This window comes from Mastigoproctus giganteus, chromosome 10, assembly GCF_048544385.1.
Source record: "Mastigoproctus giganteus isolate SK-2022 chromosome 10, ASM4854438v1, whole genome shotgun sequence".
Taxonomy (NCBI): domain Eukaryota; kingdom Metazoa; phylum Arthropoda; class Arachnida; order Uropygi; family Thelyphonidae; genus Mastigoproctus; species Mastigoproctus giganteus.
Window position 1 is genome coordinate 88,287,071 of NC_143584.1, and position 25,093 is coordinate 88,312,163.

Genomic DNA, 25,093 nt, shown 5'->3' on the forward strand with positions numbered 1-25,093 from the left:
GTGTAAATCGTAAGTTCTCTGTTTACACACGTAGGGCAGCCCTTCAAACTAATGGAACAGAGTTATCTGCAACAAGATCAAACTTGGCAATAATTTCCTAATTAATTTCTAAGTCCCAAACTCAATGATGTCCATTTCCATTTGAAATCTTCCATGTCCCACTTACTTCTTCTGGCAGAATCACAATTACTGGGTAATCTATGATTCATCTGACTTAAAATCCCTTTATCCCATTCTATCAAATTCATCTGTTGTTTCTACACTCTTCTAACTCTACAAATCATTTTGAATCTTTTAACTTACTTTCTATGAAACACTACTTCCTACAAGCTACCTTTCTAAAACTGAAGTAATCCTCCTTGGTGATTCTGATGTAACTCTAGCTTCAATTTTCATAGTTCAATGGACAGAGTAGGTACAAACGTTGAGGGTTTTGCTATTACTTTACATGACTTGTTCATTTAACTACTATAACATTAAACAATCATAAACACAGAATATATCTTTTCTCACAAACAACCCTCAAAAGTACACAGTTAATGTTACTGGTCCTCTAGGTAAAGTAAAGTAAAGTGCAGCCATTATCAACCCACTGCAGGATGGAAGCCTCCTCAGCAATTCATGCTGAGGGAAATGGACCATAATCTGCCATGCTGGTCCAGTGCAGGTTGGCAGATCTAGGTCCTCTAGGTACCTCAGATCAAAACTTGATAATGGTCTTTTGTCCAACAGAATTTCTCCATGACCATTCTCAGTCACATGTCATTACAAGAATGTGAAATTTTCTCAGACATGTAAGTGAAATTATTCTTATAGAGATTAACTCCTTTATTCCTCACTCTATCCTAAACTCTTCTCCTTTAATCTAAACCTTGGTTTTCCAATAAACATACTATAGCTGTTCAAGATAAGAACACAGCTTATCACAACTAGCTTGAATCCAAATCTTATGCTGCAGCTCAAAATCTCCATCTAAACTAAAGATTGATGATTACTCAATCAAATTTGATACTGAACAAGTTAAGGAGAGGAAGTTAGCTACTTATCCAAAAGGTTGTCAAGACATCTGGTCTCTGGCCAAAGCTATTGAATGCAACTTCCGTCCAACCATACTTCCAGCTCTGATATCCTGATTATTTCACTGCATCCTCATCTAAAGATAAAACTGACTTATTAGCATCCTATTTCTCCTCTATCTCTTTCATTGATTACCTTAGTGAATCATCTCCACCCATACCAAACAAATTCCGCTCAATGCCTACTGCGGTTTTCCAACAGAAGGATATCAGAAGACTCCTGAACATCTTGATGGCAAAAAAGTCTCCAAGTTCTGATGGCATTTCTCCATTTGTTAGAGAAATTCTTAGAGTCTTTATGTTATATGTCACCTTGTTACTCTTTTATTGTACTTGTGTTTTTCTTTCTGCATGGAAACTTGCTCATATAAATGACATTTCTTAAAATGGTTGGCAAATCCCTCCCTTGCAATTATCACCCCATTGCACTTACTTCAACTACTCCTAAAGCAATGGAGAAATTCCTCAACTGCCATCTCTTCAACTTTCTCAAAACCATCCATCTGATCAATGATTGCCAATATGGATTCTATCAGTGCCAACCCACTGGTAATATTTTGGTAGATATCACTCATCTTTGGATTCAATGGAAAGGTCTGGTAAAACTTGACCAGTTGCACTTAACAGTTCCAAGGATTTTGATCATGTTTGGCAAAAAAAAAAAAAAAAAGCCTACTAAGCAAGCTTTCATGTAATGGTGTGCCCTCTGCATTTTAGCAAATGGGTAGCTAGTTCTTCAAATAGGCCTCTGGGGTTGGGTATACTCATACTATGATTTTTAGTGTTACTCACCAACCATGGAATAAAACGAAAGACGAAAAACCAAATTTTTAAAATTTAATATTTACAATAAATTATTTACAAATAAAATGCCATATTACTGATAGTAATTTTAACATAAGACAACTGTGATATACAATAACGAATTTAAAATGCAATAAATCTCCCCAGATGAAGTGGTCATCACTGATCGGGCGCATAGATTTTGGGACCGCAAGTGGCTCGAGAGCTTCCGAATTAGTTCTACTGAGAATAATATAAATAGAGATAGGGGCACACGCATTCATCCCCTCTTTGAGGCGGTAATCCTTGGAGGGGATGAACGTTTTTGCCTGAAACGTTCCCGAGCCACTTCCGGTTCTGACAGGAACAGTATACATTCACGTGAGACGCACCGTGAACCTGCTGATATTTAATAATGCACCACAGAATAGAAGTACACTGTTGAGAAAGAAGGCAGAAGCCTTTGAAAGCTTCAGTTAGTATTTTAGCGCTTTTAACCTAGTATATTTTATTGCATTTTAAATTCGTTATTGTATATCACAGTTGTCTTATGTTAAAATTACTATCAGTAATATGGTATTTTATTTGTAAATAATTTATTGTAAATATTAAATTTTAAAAATTTGGTTTTTCGTCTTTCGTTTTATCCCATGGTTGGTGAGAAACACTAAAAATCATAGTATGGGTAGCTAGTTTTCTCTATGACTGCTTGCTATGCGTGATGGTAGATAGCTTTCTGTCTTCTAACTTCACAACTAATTCTGGATATTAATAACCTTTCTCCAATGAGTGGAGATCTACACCCCACCTTCTAGTTTGAGTAAACTTGTTTTGCACAAATGACTTCAACTTCTTGACTACCCACCAGAAATTTCTTAAATCCTAAATGATATCCAAGTAATCTCCCAGTGGGGGCCAAGAAAACTTAGTTCACTTCAATCCTAAAAACTCAACCCTATTTTACTTCTCTTGTGCTCAAGCTTTGAATAAAACAGATTTCTAGGCAGGATCATATCTTTATATCTTTAACCCTGGCTTCTAACTTTCTTGGCATAAGCAGATGTTACAAATATGGCTTTCTCTACATCAAAGAAACTTGATTATCTTTTTCACTCTCACAGTTACTTTTCTTCTATACAACTACTGACTCTGCTCAAATCTCAACTCTGTCCTACCATGGAATATTCTTTCCACGTTTGGGAGTAGCACTTCTCTCTTACCAAACCTTTCTTAAACTCTTAGACTCTCTATCCAAAAGAGGGAAATGGAGTTAAAAAAAACCCATCTCAAACTTACTCCACTTTCTAACATACAAACATATTCAGTTTCTGCTATATGCCTTTTCTATAATATATTCATGAACATTGTTCTTATGATTGGTTATCTGCATTCTCTTCCAAACCAGGCCAAACGTGTAACTGGTCAACATCCATTTTCCCTGTTTGGCACCAAACCCACTGACTTTACTTTTCATTTATCCTTCTACTTCTGTTCTTTGGAACAACATTCCTTTAGAAGAATCTCACAAAAATTGCAATCTAAAGAAATTCAGGTATAACATTAACAAGCATCTTCCTGATCTTCAACATACACACAGCTAATAATGTACTACAGGTTCCAATATCTTTGTGGATGCAGTAAAAATGAGTCATTAAATTATTTCTAAAAGTGTCTAAGGATTAGAATGATACTAAAACCAATGGGAGAAAAAAAAAAAAAAAAAAGGAGATAAATACAAATTATACAAAAATGTAATTTGGGTAAAAAAATTCATATATGTTGGATAAACTAAGGCTTTTCCTTCATGACAATATCTAAATCAGTAACCACTGATTTAGATATAACCATTATTTTTATCTCACAAGGATTATGATATAAAGAAACTTCTGTATATGCATGTCTTACTGATATATTCACATGCAAACACTTGCCAAAACTTTATTTTAATACTAACCTCTGCAAATTCTAATTTAGAAATATATTCAAGAGCTTGGCTGTAATCTTTTTGATCTTCAAGTTGAATTTTTAGATACCAATCATGCTGACCATGATTTTCTGCTAACCTTAAAGCCAGATTACAATAACCTGCTTGGCGGCAAACTTTGATTGCTGTCTCAACATCAAAATCTACTTCTCGATCCTTTGTCTACATATAAAAAAATAATAATAATAATAAAACCTACAGATGTTCCAGAGAGCTGAAAATAACAAATGAAGCCAAAAGTTTCAAATAAACCAATTCCACTTCTTACCATAATGAATTCATCCAGTTTTTTAATATCCTTCAATTTAGTGTAACAGTTCAACAATAAAGTAGTATGGTCCTCTGTGGCTAAACCTTTCTTATGTAAAGCTTGCAAGTAAGCTGTTAAATTGTGGATTCTTTGTGCATCCAAAAACTGCAAAAGGATTCATATCACAACATATTATTTTTAAGTAAAATAAAATAAAATAAAACAAAATTAAATAAAACAAAATAAAGCATAGTATGAAATGCTTGCTAGAGTTATGCCTGTTATGACAATATTTTGTATGAAATGAATTTGAAACTGCAGTGGATCATGTCAGTTTTCACTGAAACAAATATATATAATAATAATAACAGCAACAACAAAAACTAATGACAAATGAGGAAATTTTTTTTTTCTCAATATCCATGAATCATCAGTATTCAACATTACTTCATGACTGAATAAAACACTCTACATCATCTCAACACACAACTCTTTTGTGAGTAGTTTCTAAACAGTAGGTGTGCCACCTGGAGTGAATTTAATTTTTTTTAAGAAATCTGCTAGTCTTTTAAAATTTGAAAAACTATATATATACATAACTATTTTTTATAATTAACATTTTAAAAAATTTAATAAGTATCTCTTTTAAAGATACTTTTATTAACATTAAAGCAAGATTACTGTCAAAAATAAAAAAAAGATAAAAATTCATAAAAGTAAATAAAAAAACTTGTTTTTTTTCTCTTCCTGAAGTTAAAATATCCTGTGCATTTACACATGTATTACTTGATTCAGTTTTCATCAACTTCTGGATCTGAATTCCAGAGAATTTCTTCAATTGCAGTTTGTGAAAGACAACCCTGTAAAAAGTTGTGTTCACTTATACCCATTTTCAAAAGTATCATAAATATAAAATGGCAACTATTAGTTGTAAATATGATACTACAGTAGTATTAGTAATTGCAAATGATGTAATAAAGCCTACTTATACAATGTCAGCCAAAAGGAGAAAAAAAAAAGAAAAAAGGAAAAAAAAAAAAAACCACTACCCATATCAGCAGCCTATTCCTTCCAACAGTTCTGTCTAGTTCTTCCTTGAATTTATTCAAACTACCCACTTCCACAACACCAGATAAAAGTTTGTTCCAACAATTAACCACCCACTGATGAATGGCAAATTTCCACACATCTATCCTGCAATCATCCTTCCTCAATTTGAATTTATACCCTTCATGCATGTGTTGTCCAAAACAAAAGGAAGGATGCCATCAACACGGAGCTTACTCAATCCATTCAAAGCCTTAAACACCACAGTAAGTTCTCACAGGTAACTAGTCTCTAGATGCTGCAATTTGCAGAACTAAAACCTTACTTGGTAAGAGCATCTTTTGTTTCCCTCACTAATATCATTACTCTTCTCTGAACCTGTTCCAACAGATCCACATCCTTCATAAAATTATGGCTTCCAGACTTGTATGCAGTACACAAGATGTGGCCTAACCATTGTCATACACAACAGGATAATCGCCTCTTATCCCTGCAAGCAAAATTCCTGTTTATCAGTGAACTCTCCTAGCAACCTGTCAGCACTGTTCAGAGAGCTTCAAGTCTCACTACATAATTCCCCACCCATGTCTTTTTCATTCTCCACTATGCTGAATATAGTACCATACAATTAATACATTAATCTGGGATTACTGGTACCCATATATGCAGTACCTTGCATTTGTCAATGTTAAACTTCAATTGCTATTTCTCAACCATCAGCCCAATTTTTATAGATCTTGTTGCAGTAGCTTACCTTGATTACTGTCATTTACCACTTGGTCAACATTCATATCATCTGCACACTAATACATTAAATCTGTTATGCCTTCATCAATGCTGTTAAAAAATACAGAAAACAACAATGGACCCAGCATTGAACCCCAAGGAACTCCATTAATTAATAGTCCAAGAAGTGCAGAGCCAGTTGATATCACTCTATCTTCTAATAACTGACTATCCCTTTATTTATAGCAGTAACTTTCCCCTAATGGCACGCTGCTCCAATTTGTACAGCAGGCTTTTGTGGAACAGTGAAATGCTTTTCTGAAATTTGGTATATAATGTCAAAATTATTTTTTGCTTCCTGTTCCTTTGCTATTGCATTATAATATCAAATCAGATTGGTAAAGACAAGGTTGCACCTTAACAAATCCATGTTGTAACTGCAGTATAAATACATTCTTGTCTAGAAAGTGCATTACTTCATTAACCATTGACTCCGATATTTTTGCTGGAACAATAGTCAAGCTAACAGGTGTGTCATTACTCATATCAATCTGATTCCTCTTTCTGACTTGGATATACATTTGTATATCTCTAGTCCACAGGAACCTTCCCTGAATCCAATGTTGCTCTCATAATTATGCTAAAGGTTTGCTTACCACTTTTACTGCCTCCCTTAATACAGTGGATTCTGGTTAATCGGGGCAGCCATTTATTTTGGACAAATCTTAAAAAACAGAACACAATCAAAAAAATAGCCAGGGTTTACTTTGCTTAATTGGGACAACATGCCATTTAATCAGGGCAGGAGACTGCAGCACCGGAGATTACCCTACGATCGTCTCCGACCGTACACGTGGTTCGGTCAGATTTCTGGAGGTCACAACCATAAAACAATTGGCAGTCACTTTATTGGGCTTTTCTGTTAGTGCAATCATAAACGGATAGTAAACTCGATCTTACAGAATTTGTGATAATACCGACAGCTGGAATTCTGTGGGTTATTATGGTGAAATGTGTTCACACTTCCATGGAATCTTCAATCATATAAAAAAATTAATTTTCAGAATCTTCTCTTCAATCCTATTTTTAAAGCTTCGTAACTCGTTACTCCGTTCTCACTTGCACATATCGTGTTACTTGCAATTTGTGTGTGCCGTGTTCTTTGTTATTGATTGCTTATCTTTTTACTGTTTTAAATTTTAACCCCCACCCACAAATGTCAGTGAACAGAAATGTCAACTAGTTAGTATGTACGTATTACAGTACGTATTAATTATTCCGATTTTCACGTATCATTTAATTTTTTAATTGGTAAGGTAATAAAAGGTAAATTTGTGCTTAATATATCTTTACTTTTATAGCCTGTGGATAAATTTCCTCCTATTTTTGCTAATTAGAATCACCATTTAAGAGAATTAAAATTCAATTCACAAACGTGATCACAATGACGGCGCTTACTACACATTGTATAGTGAATGGTACTTTACTATGGTGAGTCCATCGTAATGTGATTTGATTGTACAGTGAACCAATTGTAAAGCAGGAGTCCATTCTATTTTTAACTATTTATGTGAAACTTCGGATAATTGGGGCAGCCGCTTAATTGGGTCAAAATGCACTAGTCCCGATGTGTCCCAAATAACCAGAATCGATTGTATAACCAATTAGATCTCAACAACATAGGTGCGCTTTCCCCCCTCCCTTTTTCATATTTAGCTTGAACAATTTCTTTTCTACTTTTCCACTTAATTATCACAAAATCATTTAATTCCCTGTTAAAATTTGATACACGTCTGGCATCCTCATCCCTAAAAAACTGCTCACGTGTGTGAATGTAGATGCAAATAATCTGGTTTGTGAGAAACCTGAGCAGGATCATCAACATTAAACTATTCATATCTAGTGGACCAATGCAATATTCCACATTCATTCTAGTATTCAAGGTGTAAATAAGTAAAGCATTCCCTCCTGCTTTTCTTTGCATTCTTTGCCAGAGACTTCTCATAATGGACTTAAACAACTTTTACTTTGTGATTTGATTGCAGAGACTAGTGTATGTCTACTGTAGGCTTCTGTATCATATGACAATTTATATGCATTCCATGCATTTTTCTTTTCTGCCATAAGCCTCATCAGTTCAACTAACATCCATTTGGTTTACCTTGAACAGTATCTCTTAGTTGGTATAAAATGTAGCTTCTGTGGTAACATCATCAGTTAGTTCCATTGCATAGAATTTAAAAACAGTCTAAAGTCTAAATAGAATTTAGAAATCATTGTAGTCACCTTTACAAAAACAAAACCCTTCCCTTTGCCCTTGACAGCAGTTACATCTTTAAGTAAATCCCACATCAATACACTGTGATCACTGCCACCTAATGGTTCTTTTATTTGCAAATTCTTAATGCATGAAGAATTGCTTCTGATAATCAGCTGATAATACATGATAATAACTAATACCTTAAGCTGATAATCAGCTTAAGGGCTTTCTCTTGTTGCCTCTCTAACAAACATGCTGCTGAGAAAACAGTTATCCAATAAATTTACAAGTCTTGATAGCGTGTGAGTAACCAACCCTTGTTATTATACAGTCATATTTAGCCAATAACACACTAATTTTCCTACTCTAATTTTCCTTTTCCCAATGCTTATCAGACCAAACTGACTCAACATTGCACTGGCCACCTATGTCTACTGGATGGACTCCCTTAGATTTTATGTGCTTCTTAACTAAGAGAATAACTGCTCTCCCCATCCTTTCTTTTCTGTACACATTGTACTCTCCATATAAAAATTCTGCATCCATTATGCCTAGGGTGATCATATGTCCTGATTTAGCAGGGACAGTCCCAGCAAGCTTAGTAGACGTCCAGGTTAAAAATATTTTTATTTCGACTGTAAATTTTTCATTGGTCTATTTTTCTATTCCAAAGAGATTAAATAACACTAACTTCCTAAGGAGTTTATGGCTTCCGAGTTGCTTAATAATAGAATTATTCACAAATGTACAATCTTACACACACAATAAATATGGAATAAATAAATTATCATGCTATACTAAATCTCAAACACAGCAGTGCTATCTATCACACAACCAGCTAAACCACACAGCAGTCTCAGGGCGCCCGGCAGTCTGAAAATTTTTCTCTAGCTACTCTCAGAGCAAATATTTTTTATTAAAAAGTATCTATTATTTAAAAATCCACTGGAGAAGGCTTAACTATAATAATTAATAAAATAATTTTTATTTTCAGCCATATCAACAAAAAAACGAAAATGCACTTTTAATAAACAGCTACATGCAGAATTTCCATTTCTCAAGTCGACGTCTCCCGATTGTGTTTTCTGTACACAAGGTTTGTCTACATTTTCAATACCCCATGGGGGTCGTAGTGATATAACAGATAATATAAAAATAAAGAACCACAAATCTGTGCTGGAGACTGCAGTTTCTTGTTCGAAGCTTATGAGTTATTTTCAGAAGACTGAACCTAAAAATGACAGACTTGCTTGTGCAGCTGCAGGCACTTTCGTGTATCACTATGTGAAGCACGATTCTTCATTTAGATCCATTGATTGCTGATCTAAATTAACTTGCTGATATTTAATTCCACATTTTCCTCTGCATGTACAAAGATTGAAACAATTGCTGTCCATGTATGTCTTAGCTTTGTTAGTGGATGAAGAACTACAAATGGAGCTAAATGGTGTAAGTTTCATTACCATATCCATCCTATGCTTCAAATAGAAAAGCAGTTAAATTTATTCCAACAATGATTCATTATTTTAATCCAAGAAATAAAGTTAATGTAAAATTACTAGAGGTTTATTCCGTCAAAGGTGAAACATCAAATATTATTGTAGATTCCATTATAAAATCAATTGAAAAATTTGATATTGTCAATAAAGTTATGTTTTTGTGGTGATAACACAAATACTAACTTTGTATAGCATTGCAGAACAAACAATGCTGTGAACAAATTAAGAAACTTCCTAAAGAGACCTACTCAGAATTGGTTGTGCTGCTCATATTATTCATAATTGTGTAGAAACAAAAACAAATTGTGATACTCTCCCAATAGAATTAGAAGCTTTAATTATAAAAATCTATAGATATTTTCACATATATACAGTTTAGAGTAACAGAACTGCAAACTTTCTGTGAAGTGGCTGATGTTGAGTATAAAAATTTACTTCAGCATGAAAATACATGCTTTCTATCCTTGCTACCTGTGATAAACAGAATTTTAGAAATGTCTGTGCCTTTGAAAATTACTTTTTGCATTAATCAAAGTTCCATATGTTAATTTTAAATTTCTTTAAAGATGAAAATGCTAAATTACAATAAAATGCTATATTATTCATAATTGTGTAGAAACAAAAACAAATTGTGATACTCTCCCAATAGAATTAGAAGCTTTAATTATAAAAATCTATAGATATTTTCACATATATACAGTTTAGAGTAACAGAACTGCAAACTTTCTGTGAAGTGGCTGATGTTGAGTATAAAAATTTACTTCAGCATGAAAATACATGCTTTCTATCCTTGCTACCTGTGATAAACAGAATTTTAGAAATGTCTGTGCCTTTGAAAATTACTTTTTGCATTAATCAAAGTTCCATATGTTAATTTTAAATTTCTTTAAAGATGAAAATGCTAAATTACAGTTATTTGTTCAAAGTCAGCTTGAAAACTTCAATCAGAAAATTGAGTGAATACAGAGTAAATATCAGAGCTTCCAAAATTTACCGCAAATTGTAGTTATTAAAATCTAAACTTAAAAATAGAAGATTATTAAAGTTTGTTCCTACAAAAGCATCAGAGGAATTAAACAAAAAAATATGGTATGAGATCGAACATTTTCCAAAACATCATTTGCCAATTCTATGACTGTGCTGCAGAATATCTTGAACTGTGGGAGAAATAGTCTGACTGTACTTCTGTTTTTGACTGGGTAACTTTGTCTGTATTGCCTGAATGGAATGATGTTGAGATTAAATATGGGGAAAAGTTTAAAAAAATTGTAAAATAGAGACAAGTTATTGGATGAATGCTGTCTTGTAAAAATGTTTGTAGACGAAAAATTACCAGAATGGAGACAACAAAATAGTTCTTGTGAAAATGTTTGGTTAGAAATATTTACACATTTCAAATCCAAGTCAATTTTTATTGACAATATAGCCATTTCATAGAATTTGCTCTATGTCAACCAGGAATGTCGGTTCAGGTAGGGAGTGTTTTCGCAACTAAAAATGTTGTAGTCTTTAGAAAAAAGTCGAATTAATGTTTCCACGATATCAAAGTTGTTGATTATAAAATGTAATTTTACTGAAGATTGCAATCAATTCAAAGAAAAGTTAAAAAAAAAAAAAAAAACACAGTACCATACTGAAAAAAATTTCTACTTCAGAGAAATATGAATGGTATAAAAATAAAAATAAGGAAAAAGAAGGCAAAAATAAAGATTAAAAGATTAAATGTTTATAATTGCAATGTATCGTATGTATTTCCTACAACTGTGAGAAAATTCTCTTTAATAATTTTTTTACAAATGTCCAAAATTAGAAATTTATATAATTTTGTGATTTAAACTATCAATTCTTATAAATACTAACAATTAAAATTAAGAAGTTACTATATTTAAAAGTGCTGTGTCTGAATTATTACTGCAGTCTTGCCTAGATGATCCTGCAACACTTCTTTAAGGGTTTTCTTACTTCCTTTGCCGCCTCCTTTAATATAACAAGATAGATCCCATCCACCTCAGATGCTTTTGTTTAACTTCAACAATTTCTTTTAGTATCTCGGATATATAATGTTTAGCATTATATATCCGATATCTTGGATAAAACGAATTTTGCATTTTAACTAAGTGCACTTGTTTTTGTAATGCTTACAACTAAACTAACAAAAAAAAAAAAAAAAGTGTTTTTTTTTTTTTTTTTTCTTTTTATAAAATCTGTTCACACTATGTGAATAGATTTTAATGTAACTTTATTATCCCACCTTTAAAATATTTATAAATTTGATTTGTTGCATGTCTTTAAATGGATTTTTAAAGTTAAATTATTTATTAATACACTAACTAAAATATTATTAAAGTATTCACAAAATTAGAAAATAATTTACTTTACTTAAGAAGGTACATATAATTAAAAAGATGCAAACAAAACGGTGTCCAAGTTTTGTCCAGGATTTTCTTCTTTGGAGCACGTTTTGTCATGGTTTTGCTTCAAAAATATATGGTCACCCTGCTTATGCCTGAATGATATAATTTTTCAGATACCCTAAAATATCTGCTTTTAAGTACTTAACCAGTACTTCAAATTCATCAAATTTATTCATTCTTTTGCAACTAGAAGTAATGTATATGCAACACCATAAAACAGCCAATATCTGTTTGTTTGTAAGAACTTCAGGAAGTCTTGAAATCCCCAATATCTTGTTTTCCAGTTGCTGCATGTTCCAACAGAAGCAATGTAAGAATCGCTAACTTAATCATAAAACAAAACCGAACCCTAGGGGACTCCACTAATAAAATTAGTCCACGAAGAGCGGTGTCCACTGATTACGATTAAACCACCCTTTTATCCATTGTAGCAACTTGCCCTTAATTCCAATCTGAACAGTAGTCTTCCATGCACAACAGTATCAAAACCTTTCCTGAAATACAAGTATATGATATCAAAATTATTTTTTCATCCAGTTCCTTTGTGACACATCATAGCATCCAATCAAATTAGTTAAACAAGACTTACCCCTAACAAACTCATGCTGTGTCTGAATTATTACTGCAGTCTTGTCTAGATGATTCTGCAACACTTCTTTAAGGGTTTGCTTACTTCCTTTGCCACCTCCTTTAATATAACAAGATAGATCCCATCCACCTAAGGTGCCTTTGTTTAACTTAAACAATTTCTCCTCCACTTTGCTCTCAGTTATTACAAAATCATTTAGCTCTCTGCTAGTGTTTGATAAACGTCTGCCGTCCACTTCCCTAAAGAATTCCTTATGTGCGATTGGAGATGCGAAATACTCATTCAGTTTGTAAGCTATCTTAGCAGGATCATCAACAGTCAAATCATCGATATCAAGTGAACCAACCTGATTCAGTCCCTTTCTTCTAGAGTTTATATAAGTAAAGAAGTCTTTACTGATTTGCTTTGCATCCTTTGCCAAAGATTTCTAGTAATCTGTCTTCACTTGTCCGATCCTCTTTGTGACGTGATTACAGACTAGCTCACTACCTCATTCGGGTGAAGGTGCAGCTCAAACTACGACATGCAAAAAGGTCATCTCGGTCAGCCAAGCTGGACGGGAGGCAACTAATGAATGCTGCCAACAAACAGGCATATCGGATCGCCCTATCCAACCGCTTTGAGACACTGGCCGCGTCCGAGGATATAAATGAAGAAGAAAAGCAGATCTCTGATGCCATCCTGGAATGTGCCAAGCCCCTATGCCCACCTGCCCGACGCCGAACGCAACCATGGATATCAGACGAGTGCCTCGACCTTGTGGACAAACGGAAACAGGCAAAATTGGTCGACTTTGAACAGTACTGGCAGTTAAACCGAGAAGTCCGACAGAGGATGAAAGTGGAGAGAGAACCATACTGGAACCAAGTGGCAGACGATCTTGAAGAGGCGGGATCCAAGCACGAGTACCGCACTCTCTACCATACCCTCAGATGTCTGAGTGGAAAGACCAAATTGACTAGTGACAACATCAAGAACGCTGATGGGACCTTCGTATGATCACCGTCCGAACAGTGGAGTGAATTCTTTAAAGCATTGTATAATCACGACCCACCTTAGGGACCACCACCAGCCGCACCACCAATCGATATCCCCCTCGATGTCGAGCCTACAGTAGAAGAAGTGAAAGCAGCCATACAATCCCTAAAGAATGGCAGGGCACCAGGAGTGGACCAAGTCACCACAGAAGCGATCAAAGCCGGGGGAGATGTACTGCTTCGCCGACTACACTCACTCCTCAAAACCATCTGGTGCACTGAACAAATTCTGCTAACATGGAGGAAAGCCATTATCGTGCCAATCCACAAGAAAGGTGATAATCGGGATTGCAAGAACTACCGTGGCATCAGTCTCCTTTCCATCATCAGAAAGGTCCTTATGAAGAACATTCAGTCAAGGCTGCAAAAACATCGCGAGCAAACCAGTCGAGAAGAACAGGCGGGATTTAGACCCGGGCGAGGATGCTGTGATCAAATCTTCGCTATCCGTCAACTGATGGAGGAGAGGATTCGGTGTGGACAGCGAACCGTCATTGTTTTTATTGACTTTAAGTCTGCTTTCGACTGTGTCCATCGGCCTGCCTTATGGAAATTGCTAGAGGTTAAACATGTACCTCGAAAAGTCATCACACTCCTCCAAACTGCATACAATGGTTTAGCCAGCCAGATGCGCATTCAGAACGATTTATCTGAGAAATTTACCATCCAAACTGGAGTCCGCCAAGGGTAGTTGCCTCCCCGTTGCTTTTTGACATTGTGGTCGATGCCATTATGAGGCAAGCATTCAGCAACAGACGGGGTATACAATATGGCAAGGATCACTATGTGACTGTCTTGATGTTTGCCGACAATAGTGCTATCTTTGCCGGAAACGACGCTGAAACCACGGACATCCTCTACGAGACTGCCCGCATTGCACGGCCATACGGGTTGAAGATAAATGCTGATAAGACAAAGGCCCTGACAACAGATGGGTCGCAAGCCATCATCTATCTCGAAGGCATCCAGATCGAGCACGTGCAGGACTTTTAAATACCTTGGGTCGCTGGTCCAGGAGAAGAAAGTTGCATCCACCGTGGAGATCCACAGCAGAATTGGACAGGCAGCCACTGCGTTCGCCTCGCTCAAATGGTGTCTGTGGAAGAGGACCAACATTTCCTCAAAGACTAAAATCCGACTCTTCCGGACTTTGATCCTGCCCATTCTCCTTTACGGATCGGAAACATGGATTTGTCTCAAGCTAGATTTAAACAAACTTGAGGTATTCCAAATGCGATGCCTGCAGCAGATCCTGGGCATCTCACTTCGCGACCGCATCACTAATGATACCATCCGCGCCAGATGCCAACAGCAACCAACCATCGCCGACCAAATCCAGAAGCAAAGGCTTAGATGGTTTGGCCACGTATGTAGAATGGGCGCGAATAGAATACCATCCACACTCCTTTGGAGACAACGACCCACCCAATGGAGCATTCAACGGACCGTGCCTAGGAAAACGTGGGCCAAACAAGTGGAAGATGACCTGAAGAGCCGACGTCTCGACCTTAATCACGCCAGGACTGACACCATGGATTGTAAAGCATGGAAGAACATCACAGAGCAAGTCCGAAACCCTGTGGCCCCTACAGCAGCATACTGGTTGCATGGCCAACTGCCTCCTCCAGCCACCAGCTAAGGACCAAAGAAGAAGAAGAAGAAGAAGAAGAAGCTTATATCTACAAGAGGCTTCTCTGTCACTTGATAATTTATATACATCCCATACAATTTTCTTCTCTGCCACGAGTCTCATTAGATCAATTGCCATCCATTTAAGCCTAAACCTTGAACAGCATTTTTTAGTTGGTATAAAAAGACTAGTAGCTTCCCATTTAGAATTCACTGTTGTTAACATCATCAGTTGATCCCACTGTATAGAATTTAAAAACTGTCTGAGACCACTGTAGTCATCTTTACGAGAGCAAAAACCCTTCCCTTTACCCCTGATGGTAGTTACATCTTTAAGTAAATCTCACATCAGTACACTGTGATCATTGCCACCTATTGATTCCTTTATCTTCAAATTCTAATGCACAAATAATCACTGCAGATAATCAGATCAAGAATATTACTCTCTCTGGTTGCCACTTGAACATGCTGCTGTAGAAAACAATCATCCAATAAATCCACAAAAGCCTTGCAAGTGTGCGAGTGACCAGCTCACAAATTCGAGTCAATATCTGGGAAGTTAAAATCCCCACATTATAAGACATTCTGATTTACTGGCCCACCCTATTTCTCTGTAAAATTGTTTGTTGTACTCTTCAGAGTCATTAGGCCCATAACACACACACTTCTCATTTTTGCTTTCCCAGTGCTTAGGTCACACCAAATACTATCCATCTATGTCAACTGGATGCACTTCCTTAGATTTTGTATTTCTTAACTAACAGCATAACCCCTCTTCCCTTCCTATCATGTCTATCCTTTCTGCACACATTGTATTCCCCATATTCCAATTCTGCGCTGCTTATATCTATGCAATACCATGTTTCTGATATCCCAACAATATCCACCTTTGATGTCTTGACCAGCACTTCAAATTCATCAAATTTATTTACTATACTCCTAGCATTGGTATACATGCACCTGTTATTACTTTGTTACCCTAACACACCTGTTCTTACTCTTAGTTACCCTAACACAGCCCATGTATTTACTTGTTCCATGATGACTCCCACCAGTCCTCGAAATTCCCAGCACCTCACTTTCCAGGCTGCTGCTCATTCTAAGAACAGTGCAAGAATCACTTTCACCTGTGGCTGCAGCTACTGTTAATCTTTTAGCATGAGAAACCACCCCCCCCCCGAGCTAGCAGTTTTCCGACCCACTTAACACTGCTTCGATAGCATCAGCAAATATTCTTGCACCCTTTCTATTTAAATGTATACCATCCCTGTAGAAGCAGTCTCTCCTGTTAACAAGCACAGACCATGCTGAAAAAAATTCTACTTCCATGAGCCTTGCACAATCTCTCCAGGACCAAATTGATTGACAAGGCTCTCATCATATACTCCCGCCTATCGTTTCTGGACAGAATTGCAGACACTTTCAAATTTAATCCTAACTCGTGACTTTTTTTTCAACATTGTCAGCAGATCTAAACTTTATGTCTAAAATTAATAGTTGATTAGATATGCTTCCATCATCCAAGGAATTGAAAGCTACATCAGAGCCATTTCGTGTTTGTATAAGGCTAAATGAAGTGGTTAATAACATACTGAGAAAGTGTACGAGTGCATGTGTAGGCACATCTTTGGAAGAGACTCTACCAACAGCACAACCAAACTGAATATAGCATCATCTGATTTGTCTAAATACAGTATGATAGACAAATCAGATGATGCTGATGCAAGTATCACAGACACGTCCTAATAAAATGGCAATTGCCTATAAATTTGGGGTGCCATATAGCTCCCACTCATATTTCTGATAGTGTACACCTAAAAGGATTCATTGTGTAATAACACAGCCTTAAGGCTAACCTTAGAAGCATCTATAAACAGACTCCATTCTTCAGGAACGTGACTCATGTTTATTGCTGCCATTAGGCCATCAACATCCTTACAAACAGTGAGTTTACCTTCTGTTAAATAGAATTTATCATAATCGTTATTTCGAGTACAGAATATTTTCAATTTTACAGAATGATCTAGAATATTACACTGTTGTAGTCTCAAGGCCAAAAGCTCTGCCTTATTCTTCGGCAGTTTGAGATCCCTGATAAGGCCATTAAGCTCACTTTCTATGATCTTATGTAGTTCAGAAGTCATCCGGATTATTCACACAATTACTGGTCATATTAATCTTACTTAACACAAATACTGCACAAAAAGTAGGATTCTTGCAGAGAACACCCATTAATTGAGAACAATTCACTCTGTACCTAGCCATATTCGAGGATTACTGCAACAGAGTTGAAGATGCATTTGTGGTGACAATAACTTATCACGTGATGCAGAGCGATGGTTGCCGATCATGTGATAAGTGTGTGATGATACTGATACTACGGTGTTCCCATGCATTTTGCCAAGAGCTGTAGTAGATAATGTAGAGTAAGTCATTAATATGAGACCCCAACTCTAATTCGAAAACAAGAGCCAATCGACAAATCTGAATGTGATTTCCATGTTCAGCAGCATGAAATTAATCAAGATTAGATATTTTTGTTTTCGCAACATTTTACGTGTTGACCAGTGTCAAGTCACACTTATCTTTCTAAAACAGAAATTATTATTATTATTTTTTTTTAACGTGTAGTTTTTCTTCTATTTTTTTATTATTATTTTTTTTATGTGAACCCCAAACATGAGAGGTATTAGAACCTATAGTACTTAGTACCATGCTTGGGTTGGAGGTTGAGAAGACGAAAGAAGATATTTGTTGACATTGGACTTGAACTTCTGTAGATTGTAATTTTCAGGAAATACGTATGAAGGAAGGTTGTTCCAGAAAACGGCAGTTGAATGAATAAATGAGGAAGATGAAAAGTTGGTTCTGTGGGTTTGAAGTTGGACAGTAAATGGATGTTGGCTGGTGGCGGCACGTGTTCGGACTGTTTTGAAAGAGAGAACGGGAATTATAGAAGCCAATTCAGAAGAACAGTGCCCATGGAAGTATCTGTAGAAGACGCATGCAGCAGAAACAGTGCGTCTATGAGACAGCGAGTGGAGAGACTCTGTTAGAGATGAATCATTAATTAACCTAAATGTCCTCTTCTGAATGGAATCAAGAAGCCTGAGAGAGGTTTTGGGGGCACCACCCCAGATGTGGGAACAATATTCCATGGCAGGGCGGATTTGCGATTTATACAGAGTGAGCAGCTGTTTGGAAGAAAAGTAACGCCAAGAGCAAAAGAGAAAACCAAGTTTTTTAGATGCAGAGGAAGCAATATTTGTAATGTGCTTGTGCCAAGAGAGATTAGAAGTCAGGGTAATCCCCAAAAGAGATATATCATTTTGCCTAGAAATCGGAGTGTCACTAAAGATAAGCATAGGAGCAGAAGAATCCTTTTTGCGAGATATAAGACAAGACTGAGTTTTAGAAGGGTTGAAATCAACTAAGTTGTCTTTGCCCCACTGGAGAATTACCTGAAGATCGGCATTTAAGGAATTGGCAGCAGATTTTCGAGAACTTGAAGCTGATTGAGCAGGACAAGGTTTCTCAAAATGGAAAGTTGAATGCAATATGCTATCATCGGCAAAACTATGGATAGGATTTCCAGTCAATGGAAGAAGGTCATTGATATACAAGAGGAAAAGAGTGGGGAAAAGAACTGAACCTTGGGGGACACCGGCATTAGTGGAGAAGTTAGAAGACAGAGAGCCATCTACCATCACCCTCAGTGAGCGATCAGAGAGAAAACTGAATAACCAATTACTAAAAACAGTTGGCAAACCATAAGATGGAAGCTTGTTTAGAAGACCTTTATGCCAAACACACTCAAAAGCCTTTGAGATGTCAAGAGCAACTACTTGTGTTTCACCGAACCTTTCCATTGAATTAGTCCATAAATGGGTAACATAAGCCAGAATATCACCAGTGGATTGACACTGATGGAATCCATACTGGCGATCATTGATCAGACGGAGGGTTTCTAGGTAGTTTAAGAGTTGGCGGTTAATTGATTTCTCCATTACTTTAGAAAGAGTAGAAGTAATTGCAATGGGACGACAATTGGATGGGAGGGATTTGTCACCCTTTTTAGGAACTGGCTGGATATGAGCAAATTTCCAAGCAGAAGGAAAAACACCTTTGGAATAAGAAAGTGAAAAAAGGCGGCAAAGAATAGGAGTAAGTTCAGGAGCACAGGTTTTGAGAACAAGTGGAGAAATACCATCAGGACCTGGAGCTTTCTTAGCATCAAGATTCATCAAAATCCTTCTGATATCCTTTTGACGGAAGACCACATGGTGGGAGGCATTGAATGGAGCGTGTTCGGAATGGTGGGAGGTGTTTTACCAAGATCATTAATACATGAGCTGGAAGAAAAATGGGATGCTAGCAGGTCAGCTTTATCCTTGGCTGAAGTGACAACAGAACCATCTGGTTTGGACAGAGGTGGGAGCAGAGATGGCCAAAAGTTGCGGCCAATAGCTTTGGCAAGAGACCAGAATGCTCGGCTACCATTAGGGCAAGAAGCAAGTTTTCTACTCTTAGCCTGTTCAAACTCTAGTTTGGACTGATTAATAACTGCTTTACAATTGTTGCGAGCTTTGGTGTAGGCAGAAAATGAAACTGAAGAATTATAAACAAGCCAATTACGATATGCAAAATTCTTCTCTTGAACAGCCTTAGCACATTTATTGGAAAACCAAGGTTTAGATAAAGGACGAGATTTTAAAGTGGAGTGTGGGATAAAGGATTCCATTCCTGCAAGAATAATTTCACTGACACGATCTGAGCAAACATTGACATCTGAAGTTTTGAAACAGTAATCAGACCAAGGAAAAGAAGAAAAGTCTCTCAGGTCATCCCATTTTGCATTCTTGTAATGCCAAACAATACGAGGTTGGGAATAGCCATAAGATAAAGGTTCCATTGGAGAAGAGACAATCACCAAGTTGTGATCTGAAGTGCCTAAAGGACCTCTCACTTCGACCTTGTACTTAGAAGGGTTGTTTGTGAGAAAAAGATCAAGCGTATTGGCTGTATGATTAGGATTGTCAAGTATTCTTGTAGGTAAATGAACAATCTGTGCTAGGTCATTAGTAATTGGAAAAGCCTCAGCATCTCGACCTGCTGGGTCAATGTGACTAAAAAACGGAAGCCAGCTGGAGTTGTGAACATTAAAATCACCAAGGAAAATTACCTCACTGTTAGGAAAGTTGGACTGGAGAAAGTCAAGTTGCAAAGAGAGGAAGTCAAACAGCTCCAAGTGATTAGTGGAGTTGGGAGAACGGTAGAGACAACAGATGAATTTGACACAATGAGGTAGAGAGATTTTAAGCCAGAGAAGATCAAAGAGAGGAGATTCCATATTGCCAAGTCTCTGACAGGGAATATCAGAACGGACATATGCACAAGTACCACCTTTGAGGCGAAAGGAATCATACAGCAAATAATTTGGGCATCTGAGATGAGCAGTAGCTTAATCAACCGATAACTGAGATTCAGTCAGAAAAAGTACATGGGGTTTGGAAGACTGCAAGTGGAAATGGACATCGTTGAGATTAGAATTGAGACCATGTATATATGTGAAATGAATTAGGAAGTCCTTGGGAGGTTTAGATCTTTTCGCAGATATGCTTGCTCTATTATTTTGACAATTCATAGTGTATTCAATAGTAAGAAAAAGTGGGTGGGACATGCTGTATGAAGTAATGAAATTTTTGGATATGGCGCACATGTGGTAAGAATATACCCAGATCCTTGACATAACGTGGCCTCGACAATGCTCCCCGCATACACACTACTCGGACTCCCTCCAGTCACTATCTGGCAGAGTAGAGGTAGCAAGATTATACACTAGCTGATCCGGAAGCCTCCTAGAGAGTTACCAATAGGTTTGGTCCGGTGTACTAACTAGCGGCCGGCCTGCGAACACCGTTTTAGAGCTGTACCCTCGAAATGTAAGGAATATTGGATCTCGCCACGATGTTCATCATAACCTCAAAAATCATCAATCATACTGCATGATGGAAGAGATAGGGAAGGGTTGGCCGGACCTTAGTTCTAGAGACTAAACATGGGTTCCACCACTTCAAGCCTCCAATAAGCAAAGTGGTGGTATTTCACCGGTTGATGAGAGTCATCTACTACCTAGTACTGCCTGGTAACATAGAGGGGCGGCGTTCCTCAATGTGGTGTGGGCGCCACACCTCATCACAGACCGTCCGAACTTCGCCGAAATTGGGTCCACTTGACTTGAGTGTCACCCGAATATCAGTTCCATCAGCGTTTTAGACACCCAGGTAGCAAGTACAGCTTGTCTGGCATATCTGAGAGAATGTCTGTGACAACCTCAAAGACCAGTATTTACATGTCATTATCTTTACATATAAATTAAACTATTTTTAGGCATTATACAATAAGGAAAAGTCAGAATGACTCCATATTTTATTTGATAGCAATGAAAAAGTTTTTTTTTTTTTTTTTAAATAAATTATTTATTATGAATAAACACCAACAAAAGCATGAGAGACTAGAAATTGGGGCCAATTTTTCTCTGGCACAACTTAGCTATCTATCTATCATCATCCTAAGGAAAAGAGCTTCAAAGAACCGCTATGGGCATATGCTAGTTATTTGTCGCATGTAAGCAACAAGTGCTTGTTTTATACTATCACATTACTTCATTCTGCTGGCCCACAACCAGAACTACATCATATAACATTTAGTTATTCAAAACATCAGCCTATGAATACAAAATAAATATAAATCATAATAATATACAAAAATAGAGGTATTTTAAAAGTATTTACCTTCACAGTAAATATTTACTCATACCCTTGATCAATACTACTGGTATGTGCATATGTAGAGAGTGTAAAGCTGCAATCCCAGTGCAAGCTAGAAGCCCATTTTTATTCAATAGGTTAAAAATACAAATAACTACAAAGGGGTTCACAGAATGGATGGCACTGGAATGCACTGCCATTCTGGTTTGTGGTAGGTAATGTCTCACGTGCATTTTATCTGTTTTCTGCTCTTTTATCCTGTTGAGTGTTCCATTTCAAACCAGAACAAACAAATCACAATAGCAAACATTTTATATAACAGGCACCAACAAGCAATAATTATTAATTTTACTTTTGCATTTTTCTTTTTTTTGTAAGTTCCCTTAATTCTATGTATGACATTTAAAAAATCAATCAATTGTACATTTCACCAAATGCACTTTTCTTCATTTTCTGTAGAAAACATTCTATAATAAAAGTAAATAAAAATGTTATCATTATATTTATTTGAAATTTTACTGTTTCTGCTAAAAACAAATGCAGACCTAATGTGAAACACAAAGAAAACTACTTTAATTGATAGCCCCAGTTCTAGATTATAAATATGCTGGTGACTAGAGATTTTCACTAATCAAAGTTATGGATAATAAAGCTTACATTATATATAAAGTGTATGCTTTCAAGAAGAAAAAAATGTTGAATGTCAGCTTCTACTCATTCCCAAAAATTCCTAAATTTCTGGGCTTGCTTGTAAATTCAGTACACAACTTTCATGACAATTTGGAGGTTTTTTGCACCTTAATCAGGCATATTTATGTATTTTTGTATTTATCTATGTGTAGATAACCATTTATGCTTAACTTTCTATATTTAGAAAGTTAAGCATAAAAAGTAAAGTCGGCTGTTGCCAACTAGAATATTGCAATATCACTGAAAATTTAAACAGGACAGGAGGATAAATATAATTCTTCATTATTTTCTTTTGTGAGGCTGTGAGCATATAATTGCAGTAATTTATAATACACTATATTTTAAGAAATATATATATATATATATTGATATAGCAGCAGGGAATAGTACGGTTTTATTATGATTACTATTGTATACTAGCATATCACATAGTTACTGTGCAGTAGCACAGTAGCACTCCTCCCCTGATTCTTTTATCCCCACAACATTAAGGCTTGGACTAGAGAAATAAAGCATATGCCCAAAAGCAGCGAGGAAGCCATGGAGGGTTCAGGGAGGGTCCCCAAGGTGGTTTTCCTACAAATCAAGGCCTTGTTGCATGCACTGCATGTGGTATGTTTGCAGGGTTACCTATAGATAGACATAGGCCACAGGAGATACATTCGTGCATGTGAATTCTTAAAGAAATGGGTTGTTCTACTCAAATAAATTAAATAAGAGGATTCCTCAGCACTCAGCTCTCCATCTTGATGACACGGTCTACTCTTATGGATCTGAATGAACTGCGATCAACAACAATTAAGCAAGTAGGAAGTGCTGGTCCCAAAAGAAACATTTATTCTTGGGGACTGCTGTCAAAGAAGCAGAAAATATTTTAAGCAATAAGGACAGGTGAAATAGGACCAGGGTATGTCTACTAAGAGCTAAAACCGGTGATGATGTACTACAATTATTGCTACGACTAATACAATTATCTTTTAATACAAAAGGGCAATACTGTTGTAATGTTAGTGCCAATGATGTTAAGTATAGGCATTATAAACAACCACTGAAAAAGTATGACAAGATGTTGAGAAAAAGGCTGAGTTAGGGATGAATATGAAAGTGTCTGGATTTTTGCCAAGACATGATAGGAGAGAGTTCATGATGACAGATCGTCAATCAATTCAGCCCTGCATAGATTGTGCAAAGTTCATGAGGTAGAATTTTTTTCAGTATGACCAGTGTTTGTTAACAGACTGGACCATTTCCAAAGAGATTAAATACACTTGAACAGGAGGGTTGAAAGAATATTTGCTTATACTATTGAGGTACTATTAGTGGGTTGGAAAGCTGTCAGTTTGAGGAGCTACACAGACTAATTTAATTACACTGGTAAGCAGAGGTGGTACTGATTCTTACACTGCTGCTATTTTGATATGCAGTAGCCTGAAAAGCAGGAGTATTACATGGCCTGGTATTGGTACATACTAGACTAGCAATTACATGGGCTGTGCAAGAGTTAAAAATACAAACAAGAATACAAGACTAGCAGTATAGTAAATAAATTTGATGAGTCTGAAGTAGTGGGTAAGTCAGGAAAAGCTGATATTATAAGTATAACACACACTGATAATGGGGGTGCAGAACTTGAATATGGTGATTATTTATAAAGAAAGGCAAGATTGTTTGTTTGTTATTTGGTTTTTAGGAGCATTAGCAACTAAGGCCATATTGCTCCGGGATATGCGGTGGTCATTCCCTGACCTTTCCGCATCCTCCATATTTGGTGGTGACGGGCTCGAACCCCGGTCTAATCAAGAAGCGTGTGCTACGCACTGCTGCTCCTTCCCACCTGGCTACGGAGGCACCTCGAAAGGCAAGACATGATAGGAGGGGAATGCATGATGTGACTAAAACTTTTTGTTAGGAAGTACATATCATCTAAAGCAGTACAACCAGTAGTAGATGTTGCCAATGTAATACTGAATTAGTTGAATCAGTTTGGGAAAACACAAACACTGGGAAAGCAAAAATGAGAGTAGGAATCTGCTAGAGAACAATTGGCTGTGATGAATATAATGACAACAAAACTGAACCAGCAAATTAGAACGTCTTATCGTGGGGGATTTTAACTTTGCAGATATTGATGAGTTGCAGTATACTCAAAAGTAAAACATCCTGATTTGCTACTGACTGCTTTCTATACCATTATGTTAAAAACAACAAGGGAAAGCATTATTCTTGATCTGGTTATCAGCAGTAATTCATCATCTATTAAGAGTCTTCAATTAAAAGAACCTTTAGGTGGTAGTGATCATAGCATGTTGATATCAAAGATATAAATACTTTCAAAAGTA

At 36.5% G+C, this 25,093-nt stretch overlaps 1 protein-coding gene across 2 annotated transcripts in view; it reads right to left on the bottom strand.

Moving 5' to 3' along the window:
- LOC150079140 (vacuolar protein sorting-associated protein 11 homolog) overlaps positions 1-25,093 on the bottom strand; it is a 697,977-nt gene that overhangs the window by 406,337 nt on the left and 266,547 nt on the right. For both annotated transcript variants that reach the window (XM_090382204.1, XM_090382205.1), the window contains 2 exons: positions 4,112-4,258; positions 3,814-4,005 (listed from right to left, as the gene is read on the bottom strand). In XM_090382204.1, coding sequence (XP_090238330.1) covers positions 3,814-4,005; positions 4,112-4,258 — 339 coding nt within the window. The remainder of the gene's footprint in view (positions 1-3,813; positions 4,006-4,111; positions 4,259-25,093) is intronic.